General features: G+C 43.2%; 1 protein-coding gene across 5 annotated transcripts in view; it reads right to left on the reverse strand.

The window, feature by feature from the left end:
* The window catches only part of MYOCD (myocardin), a 95,552-nt gene extending 85,507 nt beyond the window's left edge, over positions 1-10,045 (reverse strand). For 3 of the 5 annotated variants that reach the window (XM_046677887.1, XM_046677886.1, XM_046677885.1), the window contains exon 1: positions 9,684-10,045. In XM_046677887.1, the coding sequence (XP_046533843.1) occupies positions 9,684-9,738 (55 nt within the window). In that variant the 5' untranslated portion in view covers positions 9,739-10,045. Of the gene's footprint in view, positions 1-9,041; positions 9,110-9,683 lie in introns of those variants that run through there. The other 2 variants (XM_046677888.1, XM_046677889.1) reach the window with 2 other exon arrangements.
* Positions 10,046-10,294: the final 249 nt, after the last annotated feature.

Below are 10,294 nucleotides of genomic sequence, written 5' to 3' on the forward strand. Positions count from 1 at the left end.
TGACGAAGCACCAGTCATATGTGGTAACAGGTGGTCCTCAAATAACAGATTACATAGAAGTTTCCAAAGGTATCAGGTAATTGTGGCTCCTTTTCCTTTGAATTCTTGACTGAAAAGGTGTGAAAAGCTCATTGAATATCAGTCAGTTAGTTCTATAACAGGGCCAAGCATTCATTGCCATGTGAAAATAGGACTAGGGTTAAGCCTAGTATATTGCAAGTGCTCCAAAAATACCAGCTCCCGGAGTGGATCACAAAGATTCATCTCCATTATTCCCATCCTTGGATATTTACTCTAAAAAGTGAGTATCCTATAAAACAACCCAGAGTAAGAAAAAGGCTGTGTGCATACAGATTTTCACAGTCGTGTTACTTATAATATAAAAATTATAACTGGCTTAATTTTCCAATATGAGTGGGGAAGGTTTAGCAAATTATTACATACTCACTTGGTGGAATATGATACAGCCCTCAAAACAAGAATTATGTTGCTATGTAGCAGCTTGAAAAACAACTTAGGACATTACACTTCCTGATAAAAAGGCTGGGTATAACGTACACATATGCTGTGACTGAAACTTTGTAAAATTCTTTACACATCTGGACAAGGACAGGAAGAGACACAAAATAGTGAAGACATTTAAGTATTGAGGAGATTATTGCACAATTAATGTGGAAAAGCATTTTCTGGATTTAGCCTGTTTTGGAACCTTATTGCCCCATCTGGAGCTTGAGCATCAAAAAGTCCCATGTGGAACTTTACCTCAGACCGAGAAACCAGCCCAACCAGTCCTGAGGAGAACAAAGGGGAGCGACTTCCTGAAGGGACAGAGTTTCTGGAAATAGGAAAGGCAGAACAGTTTATGGGGTATTTTCCTGTCATTTCACCTTATCTATGCAATGGGGACATTTCCTGGGGCTATTTGACTATATTTTATGAGAAAGAATGGATGACTTTGTACCACTTAAGAGGCTGAGAGAAAAGAGATGCCGATTGAGGGCGTTTGTTCAAACTGGGGTGCCAGACAAGAGGTGCTAGGCAAGACATACTAAGTATTTCAGAGATTGTGTATTCACTCAGCATTGCTACACATGCCTAGTGATGGGTAAATTCCTACACATGAGGGAACCCAGTAAATACATTTCACGATACTACAATGGCTTAATGCGCTGTCTCTACTGCTAGAATTCTACTGCTCCTCTGACGACCTAAGGCGGCCGAATACAGCAAGTGTCAACTGGAGTGACTGAAACGTGAGAGGAGTAGCCGAATAGTGTCTATAGGGAAATGGGAGAATTCACCTTCCCTGAAACTAACAGGAGAAAAGAAACAAAGAAATTATTCCTCCTTCAGTGGCTCCAGAGGACACTTTGCTGTGCTCCATGAGAATAAAAGCCAGGAACCAGCCTTATTTATTCTAAATTTCTGGGAATAAATGATGCATTTTATTGTAACAAAATCTGGAGAACTTCGTATTCTATCTAAGAATGATGATCCAAGATTAGCTAAGTAAAGCGTGATTTACCAGTGATTCTGGACGATATCAGAAGAGAAGTTAGTGCAAATTGCTGGCAAAAAACCCCAACACTACCGCTTAATAACATTGGAAATCCAAGTACCAAAATCGTAAGGCTGCGAAACTATTATTTGGCTAATGGTTGTTGTTGTTTTTAAATCTTATTTATGTTCATCAAAACCTTTTAATTACTCCACGCTTCTCTCCTGTGCAATTGACATGCCACCAGGTCAAGTAATTCCTTCCCACAGGGGGACTAGAGACTTCTTTCTGTAAAAGAAACCCTCAATAACTCTAGGAACGTCTTTCTTTCACAAACGGCATGAATCATTTTATCAGTAATGGAAGCAAAGGTCTAGGGAGCTGAGCTGACTTTCCCAAGGTCATGGACTCAGAGAGCGGGTGATGGGCTCCCACCGTCGCTCAGCCCGTGGGAGCGCGGGAATGAGCCTGGGAAGGCAGACACCTGTGAAACGCACCTGCTGGCTCCTCCTGCCCGATCTGGGCAGAGCTGCAAAATAGCTGGTTACCATCTGCTAGATGACCGGTGAGTTCTTGCTAAAAAGATGGAAATAAAGGAGCTGAAAGGTCAAGCGATGCTCCAGCATCTCCTATTCAGTTTTGGCTTTTTTGAAGTATGTAAAATTCTAACCTTGGGGTTGAGCACTTCTGCTTCTGCCAGGGACTCTGCTATTCTCTAACTTAATCCAATTAGATTAGAATCCATTCAATTTGGTTCAATCTAATTTGATAAACTCTTACTGACTGTGTCTGTCATATTGTAGTAGATAAAAGATGAATGCTACTCTTTCTGGTCTTAAAAAGCTTTTTTTATAAAGGACCTCAGGTACACAAAATTGGATTAACCTAATCCTTAGTCCATGTTGCACTGTCACACTGTCATCATTGACCCACGAATGAACATTGTTTAATTAATTTGCTTAATAATAAACATGCATGCAACCACTGCCTTACTTAAGAACATTACCAATAACCTTTTTCTGACTTCGGGCTACCCCATCTCCTCATCTTGCCTCTCCCACTCCAGAGGTAACCAGTTGTCTGAATTTTGCATTCAAATTCATCTTTTTTCTAGTCTTAACACGCACATGCCTAAAAGTATATTAAAACACATATTATTTACTTTTATTGCTTTTGAAATTCTTTGAGGGAAGAATAAAATGCATTTACAATGCATATTTCATGGTGCCTTCTCTATGCCAATCACTGTTCTAGGTGCCAGAGAATAAAGCAGCGGAAACGAACAAAACAAACAAAACTTCCAGCCCTCATGGGCAAATAAACAAAGAAGCAAGTAACACGTTTATATGCGGGGCAGTGATAAGAGCTATGGATAAAAATAAGGCAGAGAGGATCTGGGGGCTGGAGGGGAGGTGGGGGCTCTTGTATAGTAAATAAGAGGTGAGGGAAGGCCACTTGGTACGTGAATAAGTCCAATGCAGTCGGACATGAGGCCAGATCAGTTGTCTAAAGCAGCTGGCCCAAGCCAGACCCTGAAAGTCCCTTGGTTTTTAAAAAAGATTTTTAATTCCCATTTAGGAATTAAAATACCCTCATCTTTTCAGGTCCAGCTAACTGTGTTCTCACGTGGACTTCTGAAGGCACAGTTTGCCGGAAGCATGCACAGAATAGAGTATTAGAAGGTGAGTTCTAATATTCCACATGAGGACATGGAATGTGTCTTTTCTGCTCCCCAGTTGTGTCCCCAGCTCCTGGCAGTCTCCATTACAAGGGAAACACGGAGAGATATTTGCCGAATGAGTGAATTAATAAATAGATAACTCTCATCCAGCATTTTCCAGGTTGCCTGCGAACTCTTGCGGACAGGGATTATAACCCTACGATGGATATCCTGGGGTGGGGCATTGGTGCCTGGCACCAATAAAGAACAGAGGTTTGAGGAGTGAAAGAGTGAGCCAACACGCAAATAAGCACGCAGGAAAGAAAATCAGGGGAGTTCTCACCTGGGTGGGTGGGGAGGGCTTGCCAGCAGCCCGCACATAGAGATTAACCCCATTAAATAAACCACTGTGGAAACTGTGAGCTTCTCTGTTCAGAGCAGAATTTTCCACAACGTGTTTGTCCACTTAAACCTGCCCTATGGGATGCTATGTGAATAAAGGTGAAACACGTTTGGGAATCACTGCCTTTTAGAAGTTCACAAATACATTAGAAATACTAAAGTCTTTGAGAAATTCTGTAGTTAAAAAATCTAATTTAGGGACGGCCCAGCGGCATAGTGGTTAAGTTTATGTGCTCTGCTTTGGCAGCCCAGGGTTCGCTGATTTGGATCCTGGACGCGGACCTACGCCCAGCTTGTCAAACCATGCTGAGGCAGGCGTCCCACATATAAAGTAGAGGAAAGTGGGCACAGATGTTAGCTCAGGGCCAATCTTCCTCAGCAAAAAGAGGAGGATTGGCAGCGGATGATAGTTCAGGGCTAATCTTCCTCAAAAAAAAAAGAAAAAGAAAAAATCCAATTTAATTTTTCAGTATCTCTGCCTCCCTCTTTTTTAAATTTCCTGCTGCACAAGTGTTAACATCCTGTGGAATTAGTCTTCTGTGGACCACGATAGGGAAATCACTGGGATTATGGCTAGAACAAAGTCTGCAGGACAGAGGTGTTGTGGAGTTGTGGAAGTTGGGAATGCCATAATGGAAGGTGCTGTCATAGGCAGAATAATGGCCCTCCCAAAGATGTCCACATCCCCATCCCTGGGACCCATGAATATGTTACCTTCATGGTCCTATGGACTGAATTTTGTCCCCCACTAAATTCTCATGTTGCAACCCTAAGCCCCACTGTGATGCTATTTGGAGATCAGGCCTTAGGGAAATCATCAGGTTTAGAGGAGGTCGTGAGGGTGGGGCCCTCATGATGGGATTAGTGTCCTTATGAGAGAAACACCAGAGACTGCTCTCTGTCTCTCCTCTCTTTTTCTTTCTGGTTCTCTCTCTCTCTCTGCCATGTGAGGACACAGCAAGAAGGCAGCCATCTGCAAGCCAGGAAGAGAGCTCCCAAGAGAACCTAACCATTTGGGCACCCTGCTCTCAGCCTCCCAGCCTCCAAACTGTGAGAAAATCAATTTCTGTTGTTTTGTCGCCCAGTCTATGATATGTTGCTGTAGCAGCCCACGCTGACTGAGACAAAAGGCATAAGGGAATCAAGGCTGCAGAGGGAATTTATGTTGCTAATCAGCTGACCTTAAAACAGGGAGATTATCCTGGATGAGGCCAGTGGAATCACAAGATTCTTTAAATATGGAAGACAGAAGCAGAAGAGCGGAAGTCAGAGAGAGATCTGAAGATGCTACACTGCTGTCGCTGATGATGTTGGAAGGGGCAACAAGCCAAGGGATGCAGGTACCTCTAGAATCTAGAAAGGACAAGGAAACAGATTCTCATTTGGAGCCTCCAAAAGGAACGAAGCCCTGCCAACACCTTGATTTTAGCCCAGTGAGACCCTTTCAGACTTCTGACTTCTGTAACTCTTAGAGAATAAATTTGTGCTGTTTAAGTTTGTGGTCATTTGCTACAGCAGCAACAAGAGACTAATGCTGCTGCTGAGAAGGGAATTAGCAGCTGTCAGCAAAGGAAGGAAGAAGTTCAGCTATGAAGGGTTTGTGCAGAAGCCCAGAGTGACAATTAGCCCTCCACTTCCTCCTATTCTGATTACAGCTAGTAGAACTTCCTGAAAGATTTTAATGAAACGAGTTTTCTCAAACTTTTAAAATATTCTACTGGTCATTTCAGTAGCAAGATGGAATTGGGGAATAGTCAAGATACTTGTGCTCCCATAGGCTTCACATCCAAAAGCTGTTATTGAAAGTTTGACTGAGCCTATGAAGCAATTGAAATGATCTTCTTAGAATACCGTGTTAATTACGAAGATGGGTGTGAATTATTCAATCATCCATTCAAAAAATATCTATTAAGCATGTACTCTATGTCCAGTTCCCTGAGAATACAACAGTTCAAAACGTCATGGTAATGCTTTTATGAAACCCACAGTCTTCAAAACTTTACAAAAATACTCAGGGCCATTCACTTGGAAAAATATCAAATCTTAGGGCTGAAAGCAACTTTAGAGATGAATCAGTCAAACTCTTCTATTTTGTAGATGACAAAAATGAGATCTAAAGAGGTCAATTAAATTAGCTAAATATATATATAATTTGTTTTATAGCCTAGGACAAATCATTTAGCCTAGAAGAGTACCTTTCCCGTAACACGTAATAAGGCACTCTTCTAGGTTAAATGATTTGTCCTAGGTTACAAAACTAACTCACAGTGATGGGAGGGCCAGAGCCTGGGCTTCTCTTGAGATCACAGTGGAAATTTCTTCAATAGTGTCACATCCAACTCTTAGTTCAATCTCCTCGATTCATAGCAGAGAAAATCCAGTCCCACAGATGTTAAGGATCTAGCTTAAAGCAGAAATCAGTAGTCCTTTAGGGGATCTGAAGGATGGAGGACAGAGAAGGCACAGAGAGGACAACCTTCGGAGCCCTTAGATGTCCCTTGCTTTCTCTGGAAGGACAAACAGTAATCGCAGACTCTGGAGGCCTGTCCCTGGATGTTGCTGGAAGTAGAAGAATGTGGTGTTGGCTGGCTCTACCCTAGAGGAACCAGAGTTCATGCTCATGGCACCCCATCCCCTCATTCTGAGTCTCCTGCTTTTATGCCTAAGATGCAAATTGTGCATTTTGAGGAGTCTTTGGGCACCCAGAATCTCAAGAGTTTGGTGGGATATTGGATGGCACAGCAGAGAGTGTAGATCAAAGACTGCTCAGATTGTAGGTAGGGTTGCCAGACAATATATAGAATGCCTAGTTCAATTTAGATTTCAGATAAAATTGTGTCCCCAATATGACAATATGCAAAAAATTAATCCTTGTTTATCTGAAGTTCAAATTTCACTGGGCATTCTGTATTTTTATCTGCTGAATTTGACAACCCTAAATTTGTGGGGGATGAAGGCAAAGTCATGGCAGATTCCAGAGTCTGCCTTTGCACAGGCTGTTTGAGTAAGAAGAGGAGAAAAAGAGAAAGAAACGAAAGAAACATAACAGTTCCTGAGAAGCGAAATCCATTAATGGACCCCTCTCTCTCTCTTTTTGATCCTTTGTGCATGTGTGTATACATACATATATACGAACCTTCATGTTTTGTTGACACAAGGATTATGTTATTGAGGAAAATTGTTGACAGTGATACTGATTACAGATATTGACAAAAGAACAGTGAGAAGATTAAAAACGGTAAAAATGTGGTTAGTTTAAAAGTAATGCTCATTATCGCATTTATGTAAACTGCCTACCATTTATGCCCAAGTCCCACACAGGCCAATCACAATTTTGCTTGTTCCCAATCTTTACGCATTTTCAGAGAAGCATAAAATGTTCCTAAAGAGTCTGAGAGATCACCTAGTCCAACCTTGACATTTACAGATTAAGTAACCAGGACTCAGAAAGGAAGTGACCAACGCCGGATCCAGCTGCCTAATAATATTCATAATGGAACAACATTTTTTTGAGGGCTTACTAAGTGCCAGGCATTTTTCTAAGTGCTCTACTTATGTAATCACATTTAATCCTCACAACAACCCTATGATCATCCTCATTACTCAAATGAGGCAAAATGAGGCAGAGAGAATTGTGTAGTTTACCTAAGGTTCAAGGTTATATGGCTAGTAAGAAGAGGTGCCTCCTAAAAACCCAGCTAGTTTGGCGCTGGACCCTACACACTCAACCATGAAACCCTGCAGCCTCCCAAATAAGATGAATTTATATCACTAAACATGTCCCTACCTGCAAACTTTCACAGATCACTGCTCCCGTAGCACGATTTTGTGCTTAATAACAAGGTCACCTAAACACAGATTATACCAAGCCGATTGGACGCTGTTGCCATACATGTCAATTTCAGAGTGGAAGGCATCATCTGGCCGCTTATAAACAAGCCCTATAACGGGGAGTCTTGCTATGATCAGAGAGCAATTTAGTTTCATTTATTTTTTGAAATGTTTTTAATGAAATATGGAACACAAGTTCTACCATCAAAGCAAACAGCAGAGAAATGGAAAGAGTTATATGAGTTTACACTTTGAGTAACTCATGAAAGAAAAGAAGGAAAAGAAAACAGAGAGAGAGAGAGAAATCAAAACAGAGAAGAGGCCTTCCTTATCCATCATCAGCCACAAAATAAACCAAGTTCCTTAGGAAGAGCCCGGCCCTCTAGTTAGCATGCTGCCACCACACTGCTGTGTTGGTGCAGCTATGGCTGTAATTATCTCCGGGAAGAATAATTACCATCCTCAACATGACATTTATGTAGTTTTACATTCTGCTTGTTTTTCTTCTCTATCTTTCAGGAGATGACCAATCCCTTGCATCTCAGGTGACCAAACCACTTTGTCTATTTCCAGACCCCAGCTTCCCCATTTATCCAAGGTGAAGGATTAAGCATGCCTGTCTGCTTTGAGATTGTGTTTTCCTGAGGTTTCCCTTTCCATGACACAAAAACTTATCCAAACTTAGAAAAAAAAAAAAAAGGCGAAGTGGCGATTGGAATTCTCCGAAGCTGCAGGGTCTACCTGGGGGACACCAGGACTCCACCAACCACTAAGACAGGAATTAGGAGCAGTGCAAACTGTCTTCCCTCTCCTCTGCATGTTGGCTGAAGGAAGGATTCCTTTGATAAGTCTGTTTTGCAATTCTACTATCAAGCACCTCAGCAAATCCTTTGAGAGACAAACCAGCCCCTCCTCTGCCTCCCACACAAAACTGACAAGGGTGCACTTGAAATGAACACAGCTTCTTGCAAAACAGATCTGCATCCTCTCTGCTTCAGAAAGGTGGCAGTGTTGCCTTGCAGTTTTCACCAAATTACAAAGCAGTGGCAATGTCTCTAGCGGATTAACAGACCAACCACCTCACCTCACCATGGAAAGGAGAGGAAGGACTTTAAGCCACTGCTGAACCCAGGGCCTGGCAGACTCCCCTCCCCAGAGCTTCAGGGCACTGAATCTTGTGGCCACCTAAGCTGTCGACGTTTCATCTCATTTCAACAGAACAGAGCCTAAGAAAATCTCCAACTGACCCCACAGACATCTAAAAGCCAGGAGAATCGAAGGAAGTCACAGACGATCCTTACTTTCCAGCATCCACTCTTCTCATGTTGGAAACATCCTTCCCAAGTGAAACACTGAGTGGTCCCATTTAGAAGGGCCAAGGAAAACTTAGCAAACAGTGCCAGCATCCTTCTAACACCTGTCACGTGGAATGTTAATCCATCTTCTAAGTAGGAGTTCTGCCATTTATTGAGCAGTTTGTTACTACTTTTATAAAACCAGTATTATACACAGAACTATTGACGAAGAACTGAAGAAGACGAGTGTCTCCCTGTCTGCGTGTGGACACCCACACGTCACCACCTTCCTCGGGCGCCTACACCAACCCTTGGTGAGGAGCAGTAAGAATTCCCGTCTCTCCCTTCCACTCACCTTCACTCAGCGTCCTTTGAGAAGTTTCTCTATGCGCTACTGACGTAGAAATTTGGGGGAAAATTCTCCATTTATAAATATCAGATGGTTTGGGAAAAAATATTTGTGGCACTGGCCTTTTTTTGTTCTACAGTGATGTCATTTTAAATACTTGGTGTGCTCCAAATTTGCTATTTTTACTTCCCCCAAGTGACTTTTTTGGGAAATACATTTGTTTGGATTAGCTACATTTTAAGTGACCCCTGCATCTAATACACAGCCTCAGGTTCATCTTCTCAGCAGTTATAACTGATATTAGGCAGCTCTCAAACTTGAAATCCCTTATTTGTTCATTTCCCAAGTTGTTCCTTTCGGAGGTACCCCTCCAAAAATTCTATTCACAGGTACAGAGAAAAAGATAAAATGAAAAGATTGGGCTTTTCGCAAACAAAAACCACACTCAACAACTCAAAAGTACTTAAAATGGAAGACATTAAAGGCCCCCAAAGTCAAAGAAAATTTTTCACTTCCAAAATGTGCTTTTGGGGAACGACACTAAAGTAGCCACGGCAGGCTTTGAAACATTTATTGTAAAGCCAGTCTAGAGCTGAGAAGTGCAGAAGAGGAAAGTTGAAGAAGGAATGCTAAATGCCTTAGCCCTACCTGATCTGAACTTGCTCCTAATCAGCAAAGAGTGCTCAGACCCCAGGAGTGTCATGTTGAGTCTCAGCGAGCCGCTGGTCCCTTTGCCAGACGCCCCCTGTTTTCCACCAGGAACAGGCTCCCAGGAGCCCAGCTGACCGCAGCTAACAACCCAGAATTCATCCAACTCTCCGTGAGCTCCCCTGGGTAGGAGTACAGTGGCAGCCAGTGACCGAAACCAGTGTCCCCAGAAAACTGGCGGCTCCCCCCTCGCTGTGCGGGGCTAATTAACTCTTAGCCAGCAGGACCCTCCTCCTCCTCTGAGTTTGGCCAGGAGCAGCGGCATCCCAGGCGTTCTTGGCTGATGTCATCGGCTGCCAGCGATTGCGGAGTATCACCACCACGCCTTTATGAAGGTCCCAAGTTTGCTATCTGATACTTTTTTACTACTGACAGGAGCTCAGCCAATCAGGAGCGGCGAGCGGGGACCGGGGACTTGCAGCCGCCAGAGGAGTCTGGGGAGCGGGGTCTTAACTCTTTGCGGCGGGCTGAGCGGACGCGGAGCGCGGGGGGCGGGAGGCAGGGCCGGGGTCGGGCCCGGAGGACGCGAAGGGCGGCTGCAGAGCGCGGGG

This window comes from Equus quagga, chromosome 11 (assembly GCF_021613505.1).
Source record: "Equus quagga isolate Etosha38 chromosome 11, UCLA_HA_Equagga_1.0, whole genome shotgun sequence".
Lineage (NCBI taxonomy): Eukaryota > Metazoa > Chordata > Mammalia > Perissodactyla > Equidae > Equus > Equus quagga.